Source organism: Canis lupus, chromosome 11 (assembly GCF_048164855.1).
Source record: "Canis lupus baileyi chromosome 11, mCanLup2.hap1, whole genome shotgun sequence".
NCBI lineage: Eukaryota > Metazoa > Chordata > Mammalia > Carnivora > Canidae > Canis > Canis lupus.
Genome location: NC_132848.1, coordinates 67,413,788 through 67,439,887, shown reverse-complemented (window position 1 = coordinate 67,439,887; position 26,100 = coordinate 67,413,788). Strand labels below are relative to the sequence as shown.

Sequence of the window (26,100 nt, the reverse complement as noted above, 5' to 3'; positions counted from 1 at the left end):
CCTTCGGCGCCCGCCGCCGCGTTGGAACTCTCTTTCCCGGCGTGCCGCGCGGTGCGGCCGCCCTCCGGGCCGTGTAAAGACCCCTCGGTCTAAGGCTTTCCTATTTCCTGGTTCGCCGGCGGCCATTTTGGGTGGAAGCGATCGCTGAGTGGCGGCGGCTGCTGATTGTGTTCTAAGGGGACGGAGCAGGGGAAGACGTTTGCTCTCCCGGAACAGCCCGTTCTCGTTCCCGTCCCTCGATTACCCGTGGCGTCGAGAGTCGGGGCGGCGGCTGCGGCAGCAAGGGCGGCGGTGGCGGCGGCGGCGGCTGCAGTGACATGTCCAGCATGAATCCCGAATAGTGAGTGCAGGAGAGCACCGGTCGGCTGGGGCCGTGGGGCAGCCCGGAAAAGCCTAAGGGGGGGAGGCGAGGAGGGCTGAGGCAGAGGCGGGGGCCTCGGCCAGGGCGGGCGGACGGTGGTAGGGCCGGAGATGCCGGGAGCCGGGGCCCATTGTCTGACGGAAGAGGGATCGGCCCGGGGGGGGGGGGGGCGTCAGGGGGGCCGGGGGGGCCGACGGGGGGGCGCCCGGGCAGGTTGGAGGCCTTGAATGCCGGGCCAGGGCGGAGGAACAGTCTTCGGAGGGGGGGTGGGGCGGTGGGAAGGGGTAGCTTCACGCCCAGGCAGTGACTTTGGAAGGAAGACTTGTTTTTAGGGTGGGAGGGCTGCCCTAGAGGGCCCTGTCGGGGCCGGCGCCCGCGCCCGCCGAGCTGTCAGAACCGTCGCGGTGGGAAGCCAGCCCCACTTGCACATCTTGAGCTCGTTGGCTCCGTCCTTTCACCCCTCCCCGGCCAGGTTGCAGGTAACACGGATGCTTTTCAGGACTGCGTGGGATGGAGCGGGGAAATGAGTAGAAGGGGAGAAGAGATTTTAAATTTTTAGTGGAGGGGGGGTTTAGGTTATTTCCTGGAGTTTTTTTTGTTTTTGTTTTTTTTCCAAGAAGTCACGACGGGGCCCATTGCCTCCCTAAAAACCTAAGCATTTGTGAGATTTCCTTTTTTTCTTTTTCTTTTTTTAGAGGGCACTGAAGTCATTTGGTCTTGTGTAAGGTCGAGGAAAAGAATAAAGAGAACTAAGACGTAGGAACGTTTTTTTCTTTTCTTTTTTCTGATACTATCAGATTAAAGGAAGACTGCTGTCAAATTGAAAGAGAGAACGAAGGGGCTCTCTATGTAATCCGTAGGTTTTGGATTACCTGCTTGAATACTCGAAGATAGGGAGTGAGGTTCCATGACGTGTCATGAAAAGTTAATGCATTTCTTTTTCTTGCTCACTCAAGAAGTCCCCGCAGCATATGTGACACACCTGGCACCTTTCCTGGGAACTGGTGTTCACCTTCCTTGGGAAGACTTCGTTGGGTTCTCCTTCATGGCCCTTTAAATTCCTCCTTGGGTTTACCTATATAAATTAACGAATAATTGGCAGACATTTAATTGGTATTCCCCTTCAGCGTCAGAAGGCTTGGGGGGGGAGGAATTTTTTTTTTTAAAGGAAAAAATTGGTATTTTAAAAGCTGTGAATGTATTTGCAGCTTTGGTCATTTACTGCTAAACATTTCCCCTAAAGGTCCACCCATCAGTTTAGCTGACTGTCATGTGTGTGTCACATGGCTCTTGCAAAATGCATTCTGACTTCCAAGTTTTGTAATAACAGTGGTTTGAAGCAGAAATGTCCCCTTTTGCACTAAACAGAAGCCGTGGTATTTCACTAAAATTTTATGTTCTTGCAGAAGTTGAGGCTGGTGTTCTCATGGTGCCACATTTGGCCACGGCGGCAGTTTTTAGTTTCTTTATCAAGGGCTCCGAGGACAAAGTGGGTTTTGCATAGTTAGGGAGAATGGAACTTGAGGTACCTAATCTGGTGGTTTTCCTGGCAACAATAAAGTACATGGATCTACCACTTTACGGAGACTTGTAAACCTCCTCTGTTCAGGGAGTTTCTTATATTTGCTAAGTATGTCAAGTAGCATAAGTAGATCTTTACGATTAGTTGGACAGAGCCATGACACATTAGCCTCTGAATTTGTTTCCCCTTTTGTAAAATAGGATAATAGGAGTCATTATTCGTATCAGGGTAGTTGTGAGATTTAAGTGCATGTAAAAGAAAACATAAGAGGACTCTAGGTGGTGTTATGTCATTACCATGTATGGCATCGTAATAGTGCTGGGATTTAGGAATACAATCCTTACCCTCAAGGAGTTTATAATGGAGTATAGAAAACCGTTATATATGTCAAATACCAGTAGATCTAGTTTGTTCCAAATTTACAGGATGGATAGGAGCAACAAGATTTCAAAGGAGGGTGAAGGATTGTGGTTGGCTAGTTGGTTTCAGGAAAATTTTATAAAAAAGAGAATCCTAAGAGAATTATTAACAGATTTAGAGAAGCACTAGGGAGTGAGGAGGATTTTTCAAGGGGGAAGAAGGAAGAATGGTTAATAAATGGCAGTGATAGTAATTCTTCAGTAAATACCGTGCCAAACATCCATTAAATTAATGACGTTAACAGAATCAAACCCAGAAATTATACTTTTTTGCCACCGAGTATATGCCAGTATCAGGTCTACTGTATTTGTATTCTAGACTAGTAACATAGGAGTTTGGAAAAACCTTTGGAAGAGCACTAGTGAGAGGAGGTGATGGGTATTTTATTAGAGGAGGTCACAAGGGCAACCAGCAGGCAGATTTTTAATAATGTGACTTCAGCAGGTTTTTTTTTTTTTGTCTTTAATGAAGTTTGTTACCATCAAAAAGTAATTAGTGGAAAATAGAAGAAAGAAGGAAAGAAATTCTTAGTTTAATTACTGAATACAAGTCCATTTACTTTTAATACCTTGTTCTAAACTTTAAAACCTTGTATTTTTTCTTAAATTAAAACTTTTAGTGGGTGAGTGCCTTTCATAATTCCATGATGTTGTCTTAATACCTAGCATTTATAGCTACATATATGTTAGGCATATTAAACATTATAATACATGTGTATTATATAGCATACACATTATATGTTGATGGGAAAGAGTAGTGTACTAGGTAGTGTTTATTTTTTTTTTTATTTTTATTTTTTCTAGGTAGTGTTTAAAAGTGCAGTCTAAATGTTCCTTGGTTTTGGTTTATCATCTACTAGTTTATTCCTTTTAGAAACATTTAAAATCTGCTTCATGGGTGCTGCTGACTTTGGAAATGAAAGTGGGTTCTTGACAAGAGAAGAGGTTTGGTTCTCTAAGAAGGAACAGGATTTTAGATTTATTGGTCGACATAGGGTTACCTCTTGGTAGCTTTTTTATTGAATGCTTTTACTTTATGATCTTTAAATTGTAAGCTTGGTTTGGAAGTGAGGAGAATAAGAAATATATCAGTCAAAGATTAAATTTTAAGCTGTCCCTTTGATTACTTTCTGTGTTATGTGGCTAATACAGGAGAAATGACAACCCTGGATGAAACCCTTTATGGCAGAAATTAAGGGTAATGACTTGTTTGAATTTCAAGTACAAACAAAAAGAAAAAGCAACTGGAAGTGGATCTGAATAGTGGAAAAGGTAGATGGAAAAGATCAGAGCTTTTTTTTTCTGGAGAGCTGAAGACAGATTTTGATTTTATGAGCTAGGTATTGAAGCAGGCAGTGATTATTTCAGCACACTGGCTAAGAAATGCTTAACATTATTCTCATACCAGAAACATTTTTTCTAATCCATTAGCTTTTAGTGGATTTTTTAGTGTCAAGAAAATCATTTTGGCTACTTCATCTATAAGGAATGTGTTAATAAAGTATGTGTACCTACATGAATATACCAGTTTACAATAGGAGGGACTATAGTAGTCTGCTTGGATCAACTGTAGTTCTTTAATGCAGAAAAATTTTATAGTAAGTGCCTTGTTTTTATTTTTTAATATGGCTCTGGAGTGATGTTTAAGATCATAGCTCAAGATTTAATCAGTCTCTTAAACTTTGCTCTTCTGTCATAGCAGACTCCAGGAACATTTGACTTTTTTTTTTTTTTTTGCCGCCATTGTTTCGAATTAATCTGTCTTTTAACATAAGAGTTTGAATGTAAAAGCAACTTAATCAGTTTTTTTATCTGTCAGTATAATTTCATTAATGAGTATGTCCTAATTGGCTTTCATATAATTTTTATTTACAACTTTTTTCATTAGAAAAGAAGCGTAAATCAGTTAAAAGTAAGTTGCCTTTTTGTTGTTTTGATGACTTTTTGGTGGAGTTTGTAGTGGTTTGAAAAATTCAGAAAAGTTTAACAAAAATAATAATCAGTATTCTCACCATTCCCAATATGATTTCTTAATGTCTGTAGAGAAGCAGCATACGTAATTCTTTAGGTAGTGTAAGTTTCTAGGAGCTGTATACAATCTCCACAGAATGAATCTTAAGAGTTTTGTATGAATAGATTTTATAAGATCATTGGAAGATAACGGAAATTTTGCATTACAAAATTTTTTTCATGATTAAGGTAAAATGAGAATTGTTGACTCTTTCTTACATATTCCAAATAAAATTTTTAAAGTTTAAAAAATAATGTTGAAGATGGAAGAGCTTCAGAATCAAATGTTCTCTTAACAACTCTCTGACTTTTAAGGAGAATTTTGCTTTATAAATAATTTTATTTCTTGGATATTTCAGTTTGTTTTTTTTTATTCTACAAGCAATCTTAGTAATTTTGGTACTAACATTCTTTTTTTTTTTTTTGTACTAACATTCTGTTATGTTCATATCCTATTCGCAATCTTTTGTGTATGTGTGTTTTCTTGGCAACTTCTGACTATACATTTATGATAGTTTTACTATTTGCAGTTGTGATAGTTTTGTTTTTGATAATTAAGAATAGGGATCCCTGGGTGGCACAGCGGTTTGGCGCCTGCCTTTGGCCCGGGGCGCGATCCTGGAGACCCTGGATCGAATCCCACGTCGGGTTCCCTGCATGGAGCCTGCTTCTCCCTCTGCCTGTGTCTCTGCCTCTCTGTCTCTCTCTGTGTGACTAGCATGAATAAATAAATAAAATCTTTAAAAAAAAAAAAGATTCTTTTTGCTAATATTATCTACTTTTTCTTTAACATGAAAATATTTAAGGTCAAGTAAAATACTTTTTTAAGTTTTTGAGAATTTTTTTTAAGATTTGCTAAAAAATACTTGGGTTTTTAAGATGAAAATAAACCAAAATGAGTATAGGATGCCAGTGCATGAGGTATTTTAGATATATAGCTTAGCAGCTTACCACTGTAAATTCAACTTTAGATTTTTAGTAAGAAAAACTCTAGTTTTTTAGTAAAAAATGCCTGCTTTTTTTTTTTTTTTTAAATCTTATAGGGAGAGGGGAGTAGTCGGACTATTCTATTCCACTGTTTTCCTGTAGAAGGTGGAGCTGCTATTGCTTCTTTGATGTCTAGAATAGAATTTAGGGAAGAACACCCAGGTCTTGGCTTTTCTTTGGAACTGCTCTGTGAATGTTTCAGAATATAAGAGGGTAATGGTGGGGTGATATTTGAAAAAAAAAAAAATAGTCTTGAGGAGCAAGGGAACAAGTGGTGGTATGTTGACTGACTTTAGTAATTAAAGAAATGGGGTACAAAGGAGAACTAGGAAATGAAGTTTTTCTTGCTAGTTTTGTGACTAGTTGGGTCATTTGGTCAGAACACTCTGTTTTATTAAATCCAAGATTGTGATAGTTTACTCTTCTGTTTGTGGATTCCTAATTCTGACAGGTCCTGTTACATGGAAGTGCCTTTGCTCACAAAGGGGACCATTCTTTGGAAACACCATTTTTTAATAGTAGCTACTATTTAATGAGTCCTTACTCTGTGTGCTAGCCACTTGGCATAAGATCTTTACACAGGGCATTTTATGTAGTCTGTGCTTCAAACTAGTGAGCTTTACAAATGAAATTGAATAAATTATGTAATTGAAATTTTCCAGGAACAGCAATGGATTCAACTTGTCTGAATGTATTTCTTATGAATAACAGTAGTACTTAAATGGAATTATTCTTTGTCTTTTCCACTCTGCCTATAGATCTTTCCCAACAACCTGATTGAGGGCAGTTACTCTTTTTTTTTTTAAGTTTTTATTTTAACTCCAGTTAGTTAACAGTGTAATTAGTTTCAGGTCTACAATATGGTAATCCAACACTTCCATACATCACCACGTGCTCATCTCAAAAATTTACTCCTTAATACCAGTCACCTGTTTCATCCATCCCCCCACTTCCCTCCTCTCTGATAGCCATTAGTTTTCTGTAATTAAGAACTTGTTTCTTGATTTGTCTCTTTTATTTTTTCCCTTTGTTTCTTACATCTCACATATAATGAAATCATATGGTATTTTTCTCTGATTGACTTAGTTTGCTTAGCATTAACTCTTTAGCTCCATCCATGTTGTTGCAAATGCCAAAGGTTTTCTTTTTTTAATGGCTGAACAATATTACATTATATATAAACATATATATTTTACATCTTCTTTGGCCATTCGTCAGTCGATGACACTTAGGCTGGTTTCGGACCTTAGTTTTTGTAAATAATGCTGCTATAAATATAGGGGTGCATGTATCCCTTTGAACTAGTGTCTTGTATTCTTTGGGTATATAGGGAAATTATTCTTAACCCATTATGATCATGTACCCCTCGGAGCATTTGATGAACTCTGTGGACCTGCTCCCCTTGTGCATACATGCTCATAACATTTTGCGTAAAAGTGTATGTTGTTAATATTTTCTGAGCCTATTAATGGACCTTAAGTTAAAGAACCTTAAGAATGATTTAGGAGATTGAAAACAGAAAAGAATGTTTACTACTACTCTTGAAAACATGAAGACCTGAATATGACAGTTTATTTTTATTTAAGATTTTATTTATTTATGAGAGACACAGAGAGAGAGAGAGAGAGGCAGAGACACAGGCAGAGGGAAAAGCAGGCTCCATGCAGGGAGCCCGATGTGGGTCTCGATCCTGGGTCTCCAGGATCAGGCCCTGGACTGAAGGCGGCGCTAAACCGCTGGGCCACCCAGGCTGCCCTGAATATGACAGTTTAATTAATTAATTAATTAATCATTTTAAAAAGATTTATTTATTTATTTATTCACGACAGACAGAGAGAGAGAGAGAGAGGCAGAGACACAGGAGGAGGGAGAAGCAGGCTCCATGCTGGGAGCCCTACGCGGGACTTGATCCCGGGATTCCAGGATCGCGCCCTGGGCCACAGGCAGGCGCCAAACCGCTGAGCCACCCAGGGATCCCCTGACAGTTTAATTTAAAATCTGGTCCTGAACTACTAATTAGTTTTAAAATGTGAGATTTCTTTGGGCATATTTTATTTTGATGACCTGTTCTGTTCTCTTTTTTTTTAAATGCTACCTTTCTGTTAAGTTACTAATATATGATTGTTTCTAAGAGCCTTGAAATGAGGCATACTAATAAGTTCACAGAACATTAGCATTTAAGAACAATAGGTTATCTCTAGTATCTTTACTACCTCAGAATCTGTGTCTGTCTTTCATTCTCTGTCTCTCATGAATAAATAAATAAAATCTGGGGATCCCTGGGTGGCACAGCGGTTTGGTGCCTGCCTTTGGCCCAGGGCGCGATCCTGGAGACCCGGGATCGAATCCCACATCAGGCTCCCGGTGCATGGAGCCTGCTTCTCCCTCTGCCTCTCTCTCTCTCTCTCTCTCTGTGACTATCATAAATAAATAAAAATTAAAAAAAATTAAAAAAAAAAATAAATAAATAAAATCTTAAAAAAAAAAAGAATCCATGTGGCTGTAGATAGGATAAATGCCTAGCCAAGTTTATTATAGTCTTAAGCATTTGATGAAACTTATAAGTTGAATAGCTAGGTTTACAAAAGGACATTTGAAGCAACTTTGTGCACACTGTGGATAATTATTTAGTGCTTTATTTGTAGATTGGTAGCTAATACTTGTTTTCATAAAGAGCAGTTGAGTTCATCACTTACTAAAGCTAATGAAGTCTGAGCTCTAAAATTTACCATGCTTTTTGAGCTAAGCTCAACTTATTCCCTACTAACACAGATGTTCTGAATTAATTTAGGCAGTGAATCACACTTTTCTTTATATTTGGTCAGGTCCTGTGTGCTAGTTCATAGATGATTTGATTCATTTCTCTAGGTTAACTTACTGATATTTTTATCATCTGAGTATAAAGTATATTATTGAAGGATGTCATATGATAAAAAAAAATAGCATTTGGAGTTATAACCCTGGGTTTAAGTTCAGACTGCCACTTACATCTGCAAGCTATTTATGCATTTTGAGCCTGTTTCTTTATCCATAAAATATGGTTAGTACCACCTCACTTCTGAGTCTCAACAGTAAACTGTACAGTACTATGAAGATGTTATTTGACATGTATATTCTAATAAAGAAGGTTAGAACATATGTAAATGGCAAGTAGTTTCAATTCTAAAGCTTTTTTTTGCACATAATCACACAATTATGTCTGTTTTTTACCTTAACAATTTTTTCAGTACAGATTTTTAAAAATCTTCCCGTAAATGCATACATGTATGTGTGTGTATACACATGCATGTGCACGCACACACACACTTACAGAGTTAATTTAACCTTAGAAAAAAAAGCTCAGTAAAGAAAACATCCAGCCCTTTCTCTGTCACCAGGAAAGAGTATGCTAGAAGTTGGGAGGTTTTTTGTTTTTGTTGTTTTGATTATGAAACATGGACTCTGCTCCCACGTGCTTACTCATCCTCAAACAAATATAATGAATATCACAGTATTAGCACAAATTACATCTTGTGATAGATACTTTTAAAGAATAGGATGAAAAAATAAAGAATAGGATGGCTAAATAGCATGAAAGATTTAGAGAAAAGAGGTGTGATTTCTGTCATTAACAGAAAGTTTTACTTATGTTTGGCTTAGCTGGAGAGTGACAGAGCACTGAGGAGGATTCTCCAGAACCCTTGGTGTGCTAGTCATGGGATGTGGTCAACAACTAACAATTTGAGTTGTCACCACCAGCCAGAAATTTTATGTATGTACATTATTTCCTCAATCCTCTGAAGAAACAGTGTCCCGTTATACAAATGGGGAAACAGAGGAAGAGAAGAGTTTAAATGGCTTGCCTAAGGGCATTCAGAGTAAGTAGCAGAATTGGAATTTTAACTCAAGGGCCTGTGATTTCACAGTTCTAGTATGCTGTTTCTAATTTACTATGTGTGGTTAACTCTAGGAATTTAAATTTTGAGCCAGTTAATTAGGCGACTAACATTTTTGTGGTCAGTTTGTTTTAAAATTCATGATTAGGTCTTTTTAGAAATGTTAAAGTTTTATGAAGTACATGTTATGAGCTACATATTATGGTCTTTGGTTTTCTCCACGTCTTGTGTTGGGTTGATATTTAAAGCTGCTTTAGGCTTGAAGTTAATTGTTGCATCCATTCTTGGTTTTTCTATCCTCATGACTATTGTTGAATATTTGGAGTCTTAGAAGTCATGGATGTCTTTTTGTGAGTAAAGCTAAAGAAGCAGAGAATTGCTTTTCTTTTGCTGGAGAGGGCACATTTGCTGCAGACCATGTTACTATTTTAAGTGTTACTAGACTTTCTGAGTTGTGACTAGTGTGATCATAGTACTTATAACTGTTAGTTGTGTAATTTTTAAACTTTTGCCTGAGATTCTACTGGTAAACTCCTGTGACATTTTGTCACCTATCATCTGAACAGAAGCTTTGGATAAATAGCTTCAAAGTAATGTCACAGCTCTTGAAGGTTTCCATCAAGTTACCTTGCAATTTGGAGAGGGAGGAGGAATAATAATAGCCACTTATTGTTGTGTGGTCCTGTAATGTGCCAGATACTGTGCTACAGGTTTTAGAGGCATTATTTCTAATTCTGACGAAAAGCCTAATTGGGTGGCAGAGGGTGCTAATAGAATCTCCCACAAATGAGGAAATTGAGGCGTGTGGTGAGGGAGTCCCTTGCCTCGAGACCTGACGGCTGGTATGCGATGGAGCCTGGATTCAAATACAGGTCTTTCCAGCTGTAAAACCCATGCAGGCTTTGAAAGGTAAAAGAGGTAGTGGATGATACACCTCCTCCTTGGAATAATTTTCAGCAAATACTTGTTTTATAGGTTGTAAGACCCATCTATCTACTTTCTTGTCCTCATGTATGACTTGGCACTTCCTTTAGCACTACCAAACTTCATTTTCATAATTCCAGCTTTGAATTTTTGGAACACTGTTCTAAATAGAGCTAAAATGGAATCTGGAAAACTAATTAATTGTCTCTAATTATGAAAGAAAAAATGTGTAGTATTAGGAGTAGATTATGGGGACAGTTTTTAAAAAATTGCTGAGCTATTTCCTTAAATTTGGAGGAACAACTCTTGTACTCTCAGATTCTTGATAATTGGTTCTTTGACTGTTTATTTTGACTAACAGACTGCTTTTGTCCATAGCTGAAGGTTTATTTTGTTTTTTATTTAGTTTAATCCTCAAAGTAATATGTGCTTTCTAAAAATCAACGTACAAATATGTGAAAGAACTAAAAGTTGTTACCGCTTCTCCAGCCTGATGGTCAATTTTGAATTGTTTTCTGTGGATCATACTTAAGATGAGTGAAGAAGACCAAGTAGGTTCAGACACAATTAAACTGTAGCCCAAGTTTTAATTAATCATTCCATACCCCAAAGTCTAATAGTGTATATAGTTTAATAGTGAATTAAAATATGTTTGGCCACTACGTCATAGTATCAGTCATAATTTTGTTTTAAATTTTATATGTAAGCTTAGTTTTAGGCTATTTTCAAGTTACGACATTTATAAAATGGCAAAATAACATGATTCCTATCATGCAAGTGAATTTGTTCCAGATGAAAAAACAAATTTACTTTCCCTGCTCTACCTACTTAGAAATCATTTGTGTTATGTCAGTTACTCTGGGCAAACTTGCAAAGATATTAAGTCTTTGAAAAAACCCTCTGATTAAAACTTATTCCTCTTGTCAACATTTTTTTGTTGTTGTTTTTTGGCTATAAGAGTATCATGGACTTGCTGCAGACTGCGAAAAAAGTATAAAAAAGAAAATATCAATTGTAATCCTAAAATTTAGACGTGTCCATTTTCCCCCACATTTTTTATGTTTGTGAAAATTTAAAACAATGTGAAATGGGTTATACTAAACAAAATATAATCTTTTCACAATGATAGTGTTTCACATAAACAGTCCTTTTAGAGGGTTTAGAATTCCCAGTAGCATTTTAGATTCCGACATAAGCAGATTCATCCCTTACTACATATTTTTTGTATGTAGTTTGGTAATTCCATGAGAAGGAAACCATTTTACCTAAGTAGAATTTTGAACCAAAGTTTATTTTCGTGATTTTTTAAAAGTGTAATGTTACATACTCTCACAATAGTCTTTTTTTTAAAGGTACAGGAAACTTTCTGTTAGTGCTTGCATGCAAAGATGGTAGAGGTATCAAGATTATGTTCAGATCTTAAATAATGGACATAAAGAATCTCCAATAATGCCAAAGTAGACCACGAATCGACTTATAGGAAAAACTGATAGCAAAACATTTTTCACTTGCTATTATCTTTGATGCTCCACCATCCAGTTGTTAAAGGCTGTTAATTTCCCTGAACTACCCGTCTAGCCTTAATCTGTGTCAGTTTTACCTTTCTTTGCTTTCTCACTGAATTATCTCTTTTTTTAAATTAAAATAATATCTGCTTGCGTTGCTATTAAGTTCAAGTAGCTCAAAAGAATTTTCTCTGATAATAAAAATACTTGTGGGCAGCCCAGGTGGCTCAGTGGCTTAGCGCTGCCTTCAGCCCAGGGCGTGATCCTGGGGTCCTGGGATCGAGTCCCACGTCGGGCTCCCTGCATGGAGCCTGCTTCTTCCTCTGCCTCTGCCTCTGTCTCTGCCTCTCTCTCTCTCTCTCTCTCATGAATAAGTAAAATCTTTTAAAAAAATAAATAAAAAAAATACTCGTGCCTCAGAAGCAGGTATTAAGTTTTTATTTATGTTGATTTAACTTGAGAAAACACAAAGAAACACGATGTCTCTCTTAGGTTTAAAAACTCTTTTCAAAAAGATTGTGGTTTTGTACCCATTTCACTAATGTCTTCATACTTAGTGGGGTTTTTTTTTAACTTTTTATTTTGAAATGAATTTAGATTTATAGAAGAGTTGTAAAAATAGTACAGAGAATTCCTATGTCCCCTTTACCTAGCTTCCTCTAATATTAACATTTTTCATACTAAGGTACATTTAAGAAATTAACATTGGAGTGTTATTAACTAAACTATAGACTTTTATTACCAATTTCTTGAGTTTTTCTGTTACTGTTTGTTTTCTGTTGCAGAATCTAGTCCAGGATACCATGTCATATTTAGTTGTTCTGTGTTAGCTTCCTTCAGTCTGTGAGTTTCAGAGTGTCCTGTTTTTCATGATCTTGTCACTTTCCAAAGAGTACTATTACGTATTTTCTCAAAATGTCCTTCAATTTGGATTTGTATGAGTTTTCTCATAATTGGACTGGGGTTCTGGACTTTGGGGGAAGATACTGTAAAGGTGAAGCACTCTACTCATCACGTCATCTTAGAGGGTACATGATATCAACATGATCTTTTCCTGGTGATACTCACCTTAATCAGTTAAGGTGGTGTCTGTCAAGTTTCTACTTTGTAAAGTTACTGTATTTCCCTTTCCATACTCTTAGCAGTTATTAAGAGCCCATACTCAGCAAAAACGGAATTAAGTTCATCCTCTAGAGGGAGGAGTATTCAAAGAATCTGTGGGTATATGTTAAAGCTGCCACAGTAATATTTGGGGGTGGGACATACTTTGAGGCCATGTAAATATCTTGTTTCTCCTTGAAGTTTCATTCACAAATTTTAGCATTCACCAGTGGATTTTGCCTGTAGCAGTTATTACTGTGGTGATCTATTGATGAGTTTCTACCTCTGAATTCCTTCAACACATACTATTTGGACTCTTGTAAGTAAGGAAGATTAGTCTCTTATCCCACTTTTCTATTTAATAATTGATAACCAGTATGAACTCATAGATTTTATTTTATTCTTTGGCTTATAACCCCATATTCATGGTTGCTTATTTTGTGGCTCAAGTTATTCTCCTTTTGGCCAGCGAGAGAACTTTCTTTCAGGTTGGCTCCTGTGTCCTTTTGACATCATGGCCCCATCCATTTTTCCCCCTAGTTTTTTTGCCCAAAATGTTAATCAAGGTTGGCTGTAGATCATCTTTAGTAGTGTTTTACAATGAAAGAGACCTGATTAAAAATGCAAAATTAGGGATCCCTGGGTGGCTCAGCGGTTTAGTGCCTGCCTTTGGCCCAGGGCGTGACCTGGGATCGAGTCCCACATCGGGCTCCCTGCACGGAGCCTGCTTCTCCCTCTGCCGTGTCTCTACCTGTCCTTCTTTCTCTGTCTCCCATGAATAAATAAATCTTTAAAAAAAATGCAAAATTAAAATGTTCTTTAATGTCTTGGCATGTGCTATGTAAAAGTACAATGCTAGATTTTGGATACACAGAATAATAATTCAGTTTATAGACAAGGTATGTCAGACATAAGAGTAGGGAAAAATAAACTCTAGACTACTTACAAGGAGAAAATATTCAGTGTCTAAATATTTAGACATGAAAAAAACTAGAGGAAGTTCTGATTTGAGAACATTGAATAGGGTTTGCTAGAAAATCTAAAGTGGAAGAGTGATTACTAACAGTTGTAACTCTATAGATTCCTGAACTAGAATAATACGGTTTTTTCACTCAAGTCAAATTATATTGTAGACTGAAAATCCAAATTCTTGGGGAATGAAGAAAAAATAGGTGTAAAGTCTTACCGGTTGCTAAATTATTCTTTCTCTATACCAGAATTCTCACCTGTGTGCTCTATTTTTAGATTTGCATATTTTTGTCAATATTTTTACTGTGTTCTGTTTCATAAATTATAGAGAAATGTTTTTAAGCAGTCTCAAATCTCTGAATTCTCTTGAACATTTGGAAATTAATAATTTAGAGATAAGCTACTACAGTAGTAGGTGATTTTATTACCATTTTTTTTAGTTGTAGGTAATTTTAAATGCCCCAATGCAAATAACATGCTATTAATTGCACTCTCCAGGTATGTGTATTCAATTTTGATTTTGTTTGCCATTCTCTTCCGTTTCTCTGGTCATGTAGTAAAGCTGATGGTTTGGAAGAGAACAAAAGTAGTCTTTAGCAATAATTATTTCTTTGCAGAGAAGACTGCTCAACTGTTCATATTATTTATAGTAGCTGTTAACCTTAAATTATCAGAAACTCTCATCAATTAAATGAAGAATATGGTAATTGGAAAAGTTGATTTTTGGAAAATTGATTACTAATTTCATTTAACCATAATATAATTTGTAACACACTTAGGAAGCATTCTTGTTGTGTGTTGACATAAACAGCATTTGATCTTACCACATCTCAAGTCTAAAATATTTTAATACAGGTTTTCAGAAGTTAAATGATCCTTTTTTTTTTTTTTTTTTTTTTAATGGGGAGAATTCCACTTAGATGCAAGATTCCACTTTCCACTTAGGAAAGGGTTGTAAAAGCCCCTTCTTTGGAGTATTGCTATGAAATACTGAAATACTGATCTGGTCTTGGAATTTGAAAGAAAGATTTATGTTTCATTGGCAAGAACAGTGGAAAGTTAACTCCCTGTATTCTAATAGTGCAGAGGAGTTGGATTTATCTAGCGTAAGTCTCTTGGGCTCTCCAGGAGTACACATGGCTTATATGTTCTTTCATTCCTTCCTTGGAAGTAGAAGTTCATTGATCTCAAGAGACCATGGGTGGCATTGCTTATATCTTAACTTTACATAATTCTGTCATGTCCAGTGATTCATAAAAAGGGTTTCTGCTGTTGGTTGCAGTTTTGGCTTCTGAAGCCATTTATGGGCCTTTCAGAAGTCCTCGGATGAGCTATTATTCTTGGCTATATTTTTGTTGTAGAACTTACAGTGCAGTATGCTTTTTATTAATATAATCTTCTTTTTCTTTTTGCAGTGATTATTTATTCAAGTTACTTCTGATTGGCGACTCTGGGGTTGGAAAGTCTTGCCTCCTTCTTAGGTTTGCAGTAAGTTGAAATTGAAATGCCTTTAAAGAAATTAATGCCGTGTGTGTTTTCTAGGTAGACAAAGGATTAAACAATTTTATTCAGATTAAAGTAGTTCTTCCAGAATTTATATGTTTAAAAGCCTCCAAGCATATATTCCCAGTGATATCTTAGACTCTTAAAGTAGAAGAAATGCTTTTGCTTTTAAAAGAAATTCAGCAAAGCATGATTATTAAACTTAGAATGTCTAATACTCTTGGTAGAGTTCAAATAGTTGACCTGTGTTCAAGTGACTTGATGAAAAAATGAATTTTCAACTAAAATTTTAGTCGAATTAAAGACAAAGGGCCTGGTACTAACTTTTTTTTGACAATGGCATAGTGTTCTATATGCTGCACTTTACGAATAGGTATATAACTTTGAACCTACTGAATAGAATCCACAGTCCCCTTCATAGTCTTTATCAACTGCCTTCAAATTTAGCATGTTTTCCTTCTCACTGTCTAGGTCATTGGTTCTCAGAGTATGGACCAAAGACCCTTGGGGATCATCAAGACTTTCTCAGAGGGTCCATGAGATTAAAACTTTTATCCTAATAATACTAAGCCATTAGTATTTACTAAGTAAGTACTTACTTAGTACTAAGACAAAAGACATTTGCCTTTTTCACTGTGTTGACATTTGCTCTGATGATGCAAATGCTGTGGTGGGTAAAATTGCTGGTGCCTCATCACCACAATAAGGCAGTGCTAAGTGCTGAACTGTATTCATAGTCATAGTATTTACCTGTATTTGTGGGGTGGGTGGTGGGGAGGTGGATTTTCATTTAAGAGTGTCTGATGAGAACAGTAAAAATGATTAATTTTTAAAAATCTTGATCCTTGAGGTTTTTTTTTTTCAATGTTGTGTGTGGAAAAAAAAATGAGGAGTACATTGTACTGCAGACTGAAGTATGTTAGTTGGTTGTCTTGAGGAAGATTAAAGCACTTGTATAGGTGTTTGAGTTGTGAGCTGAAATAGCTGTTTTTTTTCCTTTTTTTTTTTTTTTGTTTCTTTTGTTTTACTTGAAAGAATGGACAAACTGGTAATGTAGAATTTGGTGGTATTGCACAGACATTTCCTCAAATGAACTGAGACTATCTTTGAAGGAAAATATCTGATAGCATTTGCTGTAATGAAACTCAAGCTTTCAAGGGAAAATTAGAAGTTTAGAAAACTTAAAATTCATCACTGTGAGTTTGATAGCATGCCAGATACTGTGACTTTTCTGATGAGTGACTATATTAATATCATTTAAAAATATATAATTTCATTATATGTAACAGTGAAACCAAGGAACTACTAGAATAAAACATAGGTGGCTCTTTTTATTCCCCCCCATAGGTGGCTCTTTAATCGTGTATGAAAATATTTTCTAACATGGAAACATATCAGGAAAGAAAGGGTTTTTAAATTTGATTGCATTAAAATTAATGTCACATCCATAAAAATGTTAGGAAACACGATACTAGCAAAAATACATATTATGAGGAAGGGATGATAGTCTCAATATATAAGAAAAGGATGTTTGTCCTAATGGAGGTATGGGCAAACACTACACAAACAGGCAGTTCACAAAAGAAGTACAAATTGACAATAAATATGAAAATTTCAGTTTTATTTGAAATCACAGACTTTAAAATTAGGTAGTACTTAATTTTTATTAAATTGGTAAATAGTAAAATCAGGAATCATCCCTAATATTAAATCAGCAGTGCTAGGTTATGTTGGAAGAAATTGGCATCTCTCGATGAACATAGTTACAGCCTGAGGTGTCTGTGTCTGAGAAAATCCTCTCTAGGATGCTTTTTGATGTAAGTCTCAGGTGTTCAGTACTGCCTACCTGCACAGTAGAATTGCCCAGGAAGCATTTAAGAAATACTGATTCCGGGCCCCTAGAATAGAGATGAGTTGCAGAGGGTATAATAAAGAAATGTACAAGCTGCAGGAGCACAGAGGAAAGAATCTCTGTTAGCCAAGGAGTTCAAGAACATTTGGACAGTCGGTAGTACCTGAGCTAAGCATCGAAGAATGAATAAGAATTGTGACCCAGGAGCTGGGGATTAGGAGGTACGCAGAAAGAGATGTTGAAAACTTGGGCAGAAGGAAGAGCATGTGCAGTGGTGCAGTGGCATGCAAGTAAGGCACATTAGGGACCTAGAAGAACTCTGACAAAGCATTTATAATAAGTACTTACAACAAAGTACCTGTTGTGGGAGTGCTAAGTGAATGCACTCATTCTCCATCCACTTTCTGTAGTACCTGATACTTATTAGACATTCAGTTAAAAAGAAGATTTGAAAAAAATGAATGCCTAGTAATGGTGACCCAGCATTTTGTCACATTGCATTTTGTGCTTTAAAAATATCCTTTTACCCAGTGATTCTGCATGTGCATAGCTACCTCTGGCCACCTGGGACTCTTTCTCATCACATTTTACAGTTTTCTTAAGAGATCGTTTTTGTTTTAATTTCATGTATACATTACATTCATTATTACTGAGACTTGCCCACATTGATTTCTTTTCTTTTCTTTTTTCTCTTTTCTTTTCTTTTCTTTTCTTTTCTTTTCTTTTCTTTTCTTTTTCTTTTCTTTCTTTTCTTCTCTTCTCTTCTCTTCTCTTCTTTTTTTTTCTTTTCTTTTTTCTTTTCTCTTTTCTTTCTTTCTTTCTTTCTTTCTTTCTTTCTTTCTTTCTTTCTTTCTTTCTTTCTTTCTTCCTTCCTTCCTTCCTTCCTTCCTTCCTTCCTTCCTTCCTTCCTTCCTTTCTTCCTTTCTTCCTTTCCTCCCCTTCCCCTTCCTTCTTTCTTCTCTTTCTTTTTGGAGTGTTACAATGCAAATCCCAAATGTGTCATTTTATTCCTATGTACTTTATTATGCACTTCTAAAAACGACATTTTTGGAGTGCCTGCCTGGCTTAATTGGTGGAGCATGCAACTCTTGATCTTGGGGTTGTGAGTTCGTGCCTCACATTGCAGGTGATTACTTAAAATCTTTTAAAAAATGTAAAAAACTGGTCATTTTCTTATAAAATAGTGCGATTGTCAGCTTACAAAATAAATTTCACTGTCGCAGAAGTATGGTATCATAGTTGGTTTCAATCAGGATTCAGGCATGGTCTGTACATTCTATTTGGTTGTTTGCTGCTTAAATCTTAGAGTTTTTCCAACCTCCTTTTTTATTTTATGTATTTTTCGTGTCTTTTACTTTTCACAGAACTTGGGCAGTTGTTATATATATTATCCAACATTTTAGATTTGTCACTTTGTTTCTTTGTGGCTACTTTAAACTTATTCCTTTATCCCTTGTGTTACACAGTATTTGGAAGCCCCAGAACTGTGATATTCCTATAGTAGCTACTAGCCTCATGTGGCTATTTAAATTTAATTAAATTTGAATAAAATTTAAAATTCAGTTCCTTATTCTCACTAGCTAGTGGTTACTGTGTTGACCAGCACAGATTATAGAACCTTTCTATCATCAAAGCCCTGTTAGACAGGGCTGCTCTTAATAGATTTAGGCCCATCTTCGTTAGCAGAGTACTTGGTAGGTGTTGCTTTGTGCTTGCATCTTTAAGATTATTCAGTGGGTTTAGGTGGTGATAGCCTCATTTCTCTATTCACATATCTTTTTGAAAAACATTTTCACTTAAAAGTTTTGTTTCCGTTCTGAATAACAGATACTTGAGAAAAACAGGTGCAATTTTAAAAGTTTGGGTTTAAACATTGTTCACACAAAAACTTATGCACAGATGTTCATAGCAGCATTATTCATAGTAGCCAAGAAGTGGAAACAACCCGAATGTCCATCAGCTGACGGATGTATCACAAAATGTTGTCTGTCCACACAATGAACTTATTCAGTCATAAAAAGGAACGAAGTGCTGATACATGCTGTAACATGAATGAACCTTGGAAACTTTATGCTGAATGAAAAGCCAAACACAAAAGGCCACATACATGATTGTATTCACATGAAATGTCCAGAATATACAAAGCCATAGGGACATAAAGTGTATTAATAGTGGTTTCTGGGATTAAAGGGGAGATGAGGAAATGGGGAGCGATTGCTACTAACAGTGTTTCTTTTTAGGGTGATAACAATGTTTTGCAATTAAATAATGGTTATGGTTGCACAACTTTGGGAACATACTAAAAACCACTGAGTTGTGTACTTTAAAAAAGTGAATTTTATGGTATATGCATTATATCTTGATATTTAAAAGTCATAGCTAGGAAATAAAATTGACTTCTAAAAAAACTGGAAGAGAATGACATGATCATTTCTTTGTGGTGAATACGTTGGATGGAGGGTCAGAGGAGCAGGAGTTTTGATTAGGCGATTAGAAAGATCATTTGTAATCAATGAAAATATGAGACCTCTTTTGATATGTATGTAAAGAATTTGCCTAGAGAGGTTTGGTAAAATTAGAGGACAGTTCTTTAGAAAATCCTAAGAAGAAACTACTATTAAACAATGTATTGTAATCTGAACATGAACTGAGTACTAGAGTGGGATAAAGTAGCTGTTCTCAACATGTTATGGTTTATAAGCTTTTTCAGCTTCGTAGATAAAAGTTGACATGTTTTCTTATTTCCTCTGTTGAACATTAATTTTATTTGTTGACCTTTTTTCCCTTCAGGATGATACATATACAGAAAGCTACATCAGCACAATTGGTGTGGATTTCAAAATAAGAACTATAGAGTTAGATGGGAAAACAATCAAGCTTCAAATAGTAAGTCATTTTTAGACTAGAATTTGTTTTTGGAAATTATTTTGGTAAATTTAGAATGTAGTATTTGTCATTTTTTAACATGCTAAAATTTAAAGGATCGTAAGAATCACGCACCTATGATAGAATGGTAGAATAAGATTTAGACTTAAAATGATTTCTCAAAAAAAAAAAAGATTTCTCTAAGATTGCCTTCCTCATTGAATTTGCTTTTCATAAAGCAAAGAAATACATGTTGTTAAGTCAAACTTGGTCCTAGTTCTTGTGCTTTTACCAGCAGCGTTGGGAGGTGTTGGGGTAAGGGTCTCAGTTGAAATTTGTCTTAATAGTGAAAGTAGATTAAGCATTTTCTGGTGTCTAACTGTGCCGAATACTGCGAAACATTAAAAGGAACCTTAGGAGAGGATTTTCATATGTGGACAGTTGAAGAGTTTTATTTAGTTCTTTTGTATTTATTAGATTGTATGTACCAACTCTGTAGAAAGAATTTTATTGAAGAGGAACTACCATGTTTTAGAGCTCAGAAAATTAATGCCAAGGGATTTAATAACTTGTCCACAGTTACTGGGAGAACCAAGTGACTTACAGCTTTCTTCAGTATTTTATGTCCCTGTGCCATCCTAGCCCCCTTATGGGTTCCTTCCGTCCCCAACCCCAAATTAAAAATAGGCAATTGTAGTTCAGTTGTATCACCTTTGTATGGGTTTAGGCACTACAGTATGGACATACCAGTGGTCTTTAAAAACACTAATTTCTTAGTATCTTTTGGTGTTGACTCTTCATATGAGGTAACATAGAAAACCAGTGACTGCTAGGAGTTCTGGATTTAAGTCGGAAAACTTGGATATGTTGTCTTCACTCTGGTATTTACTAGTGAAAGAGTCATGTGTTTAACTTACTTCAGCCTTTTTCCTGGGACTCCATTTCTTATCTCTAAAATGACCATGATGATACTTGATTTACTAACTTAAAAGGTAGTTGTGAGAACCAAATTTAGTAGCTCTGTATGTGCACACAATGATGTATGTGAAAGCCCATCGTAAACTTTTGGGCATTATATAAATGCTACTGGTCGTGTGACATACCCAAATAAATGGATGTTTGACAGGTTTTTTTTTTAGTTGCTCCCTTTTCTCATCTGCCTTTGATAAGAAAAAAGAAGGTACATTACAAAAGAACTGTGGACTTCAATACAAGTGAACATACTTGATACTATAAATTAGGACTTGCAAGGATAGAGTTATCAAAAATAGCTTTTTTTCTTTGAACTAGTGAGATTAGGTGCCATATTGATTTTTCCTGTTATATGTAGATTGCCAACTGTATACTTGGTGTATCACAAATACTTTTGCAAAAAAAGATGTACTCAGCTGTCTAATCATTAATGTGAAATGATTATGTGTGATCATTGAGCTCATAAGATTTGAGTGTATGTTTGTGAAACATCCATTTATTATTACTTCCCTGTGGCTGGAGGGCATCTTACAGGTCAGATACTCAGTCTTCCTTTCATCTTCAATGGGGGTTTCCTTTTGCTAGCTGGTGCCTTTTTTTGAACACTTCTGGGAAGTTCACCATTTTTCAAAGCAGTTCCATTTATAAATAATTTTTTTAAAAGATTTTATTTATTCATGAGAGGCACAGAGAGAGAGGCAGAGACACAGGCAGAGGGAGAAGCAGGCTCCATGCAGGAAGCCTGATGTGGGACTCGATCCCAGGTCTTCAGGATCAGGCCCTGGGTCGAAGGCGGCGCTGAACTGCTGAGGGTTGTCCCCCGCCCCACCTTTTTTTTTTTTCTTTTAATAAATAACTTTTGATTGTTAATTCTTTATATTGAGCTGAAGCCAGTTTCCTTTAATTTCTCATATTCTTCTGCCTTTTGGCACTGCCTAAACACAATTAATTCAATTTTGATTGGCAGCCTGCCTTTTAGATTGATCTTACCACAACTTTCTACCCCTGAAGTCAGTCATTCCTTTCTGGAAGCATGTTTCCAGAGCCTGTTACAGTTCGAGTCACTCTTGCACATTGTATGAATGCCTTTTATTAAAATGTGATTCCTCAAATCAAATATGAGATAGAGTCCAGCCAGTGTGAACTACATGTGGCAAATTTTCTTTTGATTTGGACTTTGAATTTTTTTTCTCCTCCTTTGCACTTCAGGATTCATGCCCTTTTCTCAAAATCCATTCAGATATGAAGTTGTAGAGATAGATGAAGGAAACAGGGCCCCATAGGAGGAGATTCCATTTTAGTGGGAAAGACAAATGTGGGAAAATCAGTTACCCTGTGATTATGAGGGGTAAGGAGAATTAGATACAAAGGGTGATCAGTTAGAGAGGAAGGTACTGTTAGGATGAAAAGTCACAGGAGTTTTCAGAGCGGAGAGGAGACATCAGACAGCTTACTCTTTGGATGCCTCTGCTTAGCTACAATTATTTATGTTAACATTTGTTCAGAAACAATTTCTTCCTTTTCTTGTCTAACGTTCTCTTTGTGAAAAGGGTTGGTGGGTGGAAGAAAGGGAACCCCTATTTTATAGAGCAGCTTCTATAATCAGGCTAGGCATTTTGCAAACATTAGTTCATTTAAACCCCGTTAGCAGCTCAATAAGGTGAGTGATACCTAGGATCTGTAGATGAGCAAAGTGTTAGGTGACTCTCCCTAGTGTTAAATAACCAGGAATGTAGGTTTGATGTTTTGAAGTCAGGTTGCCTTGACTCCAAAGCTCATGCTGCTTCACGGATATCCTGAAAGACTTTGAGGCTCCTCACTTATACAGTAGATCTTAATAGTCTTCTGCGCTCTCAACCTTAGTACTTTGGACAGAAAAGGTAATCAAGCTGTGGTGACTTGTTTTTGTTTGTTTGCTTTAGATTAACAGTTGTTAACATTTTACCTTATTCGCTTCATTCTTTTTTTTCCTGGAGCATGCTAAATTATGGACATTATGCTTTACTCCAAAAATACTCTAGAATGCATCTGTTTTACTGTGTAACCACCATTTTCACATCTAACAAAATTGACACTATTGTCATAATATTCTCTAATATCCAGTCTGTATTTGGATGTCCCCCCGGATTGCAACTTGTTTTTAACACCCCTAAGTGGGCTGGGTCTTTAAAAACAAACAAACAAAAAAAAAGATTTCACGGAGTGTTCCTGAACCTTTAGTTCTGCCATTTAAGATGTTAGTGGAGATCAGTGTCAAGTTCATAGGTATATTACAAAACCTTACAGTTCTTACCTTTGAAGGCTGTTGGGGTGCCTGGCTGGGTCAGTGGACTCTTGATCTCAGGGTTATGAGTTTGAGCCCCATGTTGGGTGTGAAGATTGCTTAAAAATAAAATTTTTAATAATTTTTAAAAAGGCTGTTACGTCTTAATCTCCACTTAGGCATTGAATCCATTTTTTTGTTTTGTTTTGTTTTGTTATTGGTAACCATTAAATAACCACTGTGCTATTTATTTCCCCATCAGTCAAGCTGTTATATTTTACCAGTAACTTTTAGTGGGGTAGGTAGCTATTCTAATTACTAAAGTATTTTAAGAAGAGGTCATTGAGTAGGAGTAATTGCTCTTCTTAAAACCAAGCCTTAACAATTGAGTTTGCCTCTTGATGTTTTTAACAATGTTTTTTAAACCCAGAATTTTAGTGTAACAACGTAAGCATTTCTTTTCATTGCTTAAGCCTACATGGTTGAAGTGTGGTAAATGGCTCTTAAAATTAGTTTTATAAAGGTGTAAGGAGTCCTCTTCTTTAAATTGTTTTTCCTCGGATTGAGATAGTATCTTCCTGAGATGGTTGAAATGCTGTCTTGACTAGTAGGTACCAGATTTGGGTCCTTTCAGTGCCTGTGCCAGCAAGTGGAAGTATAGAGTGTTAGCGAGGTGTTAGGAAAGCTGCCGGCCTAATAAGTCAGCCTGTCTCTGCATTCATACTGAATGCCTTGCTTAATGCTAAGGGCTCTAGGGCATATGAAAGGTATGATCCATTTTCTGAGCCTTCAGGTATTTGCTAATAACCATTAGTGGTTTAGTAGTGTGAGCACTGAGTGTCATGTTTCCATGTCAAATGTTGATAATCTCCAAAACTATGTAAATTAAACTGTTCTCCCTCTTCCTTCCCTTTCCTCCAACTCTTACTTAATGGAATTTTTTGGATTTCTTGATTGTTTTTAACAGTGGGACACAGCAGGCCAAGAAAGATTTCGAACAATCACCTCCAGTTATTACAGAGGAGCCCATGGCATCATAGTTGTGTATGACGTGACAGATCAGGTAAGTTCCGGGGGTACGTTTTGTTAGTGACAAAGTAGGAAGTTTAAAGCAGGTACATTGATATTTTTCTCCCCTCCATTATTTGAATATCCAACCAAAATTTTACATTATTTTCCTTTAATAGAAAATTTAGTAATTGGCTTTACATTTGCTTTCAAGGGACTCTGCTTATATTTATTATCAACTAAATCTTTTGATCATTTCAGCAAGAGTTCATAGGGAACTGTGGATTGTTTAGTGTGTACTGTGTTCTTGGTGTTAAGTATTAGCAGGAATTTGCTAGACCTCTTAGAGTTGTCAAAAGTGAGATTAGAGGTCTCTGTGTGTGGAGGATATGGGTCCGAAATAGGATGAGCTGGAGGAAGATTTTTAAGAGGACAATGAGGGGGCACCTGGGTAGCTCAGTCTGTGGAGTGGCCAACTCTTGGTTTCAGCTCAGGCTCAAGTTGTGATCTCGGGGTCACAGCTCAAGCCCCAAATCAGGCTCCATGCTCAGCAGGGAGTCTGCTGCTTCTTTCTCTCTGCCCCATCCTCCCGTTTGAGCAGCTCTTTTGCTCTAAAAGAAATAATCTTGGGGCAGCCCCAGTGGCTCAGCGGTTTAGTGCCACCTTTGGCCCAGGGCCTGATCCTGGAGACCCAGGATCGAGTCCTGCATCGGGCTCCCTGCATGGGGCCTGCTTCTCCCTCTGCCTGTGTCTTTGTTTCTCTCATGAATAAATAAATAAAATCTTTAAAAAATAAAATAATCTTTAGATGCTCATTGTTCCCCTCCCTCCCCCTTTTTAAAAAAAAATTTTCCCCTCCCCCCTTTTAAAAGATAAGCTGTTGAAAGAACATAGGGGATATAGAGGTAGTGTGAAGATGGTGGTCTAGGGGCCATGAATGTTCTTTTGATAAGAAAACTTCAGGGTCCTTTTTTTCTTATCAAATAATGAAAGGTAAACTTTGACTATTTAAATACATTTTTCTTGGGGCAGATGTTAAATCTCACTGCTACTGTGAAATCATAGCTAATTAAGAGATAGCTAGAATCCTAGACTTTAGTGCCATTAGAAGTATTGGGTCACTGATGTCAATAGAAGAAATGATGCTAATTTTAAAAATCTCAAGTCATTACCATGATATTATGAAGTATGAAAATTTTCCTCCCCTCAATAGGTCTGTGAAAAAGAAAAACATCTTTCTTTACCTTGGACCCATTTATTTAATATCTTTTGATATCTCTAGTATTATCATGTAGGTAGGCACTCTAGTATATGAACCAGCGTTTTATCAAATTTCAAAAACCAGGTTTTTATAGGTGCATTTAAATTGCATATTCCAAAACAGCTAGATTTGACTGAGCTGTAGTTTAATGATGAACTGGTATGTTCTCTTTCTTAAGCATTCAAATTCTAATCTCTTTTTCATGCAGGTACGGTTAGTCATTTTAGTATGTCACTTCACTTTCTTCCCAGCACAGCTCAAATTGTCTCACTAGTCTCTTCTTAGGCCAGGAAAGACCTTTTACTTGCTTGTTTAGAGCTGTTGTGTCCAGAGCTATGATCATTCTTAAAAATGTCTGTTTTCTTAGGAGTCCTTCAATAATGTTAAACAGTGGCTGCAGGAAATAGACCGTTATGCCAGTGAAAACGTCAACAAGTTGTTGGTAGGGAACAAATGCGATCTGACCACAAAGAAAGTAGTAGACTACACAACAGCAAAGGTATGTTTCAAGTTTGATTTTCAGCCAGAATTTGAAGGTGTTCAGTTTGAATTGTGTGTGGGTGTGGAGTCACACGACAGCCATAGCCACCTACATATGTGCACTGGATCACGCAGATAGTGACAATCCATGCAGTATCTATGGATTCACTTAAACTTAGTCCTTCCTCACTCCCCATTTCAGATGATAGAAATGCACTAGGTG

At 36.7% G+C, this 26,100-nt stretch overlaps 1 protein-coding gene across 1 annotated transcript in view; it reads left to right on the top strand.

Annotated features, from left to right (window-relative positions):
• The window catches only part of RAB1A (RAB1A, member RAS oncogene family), a 27,985-nt gene continuing 1,885 nt past the window's right edge, over positions 1–26,100 (top strand). The window contains exons 1-5 of the mRNA XM_072768626.1: positions 1–340; positions 15,089–15,161; positions 19,819–19,914; positions 24,096–24,191; positions 25,765–25,896. Coding sequence (XP_072624727.1) covers positions 318–340; positions 15,089–15,161; positions 19,819–19,914; positions 24,096–24,191; positions 25,765–25,896 — 420 coding nt within the window. The 5' untranslated portion in view covers positions 1–317. The remainder of the gene's footprint in view (positions 341–15,088; positions 15,162–19,818; positions 19,915–24,095; positions 24,192–25,764; positions 25,897–26,100) is intronic.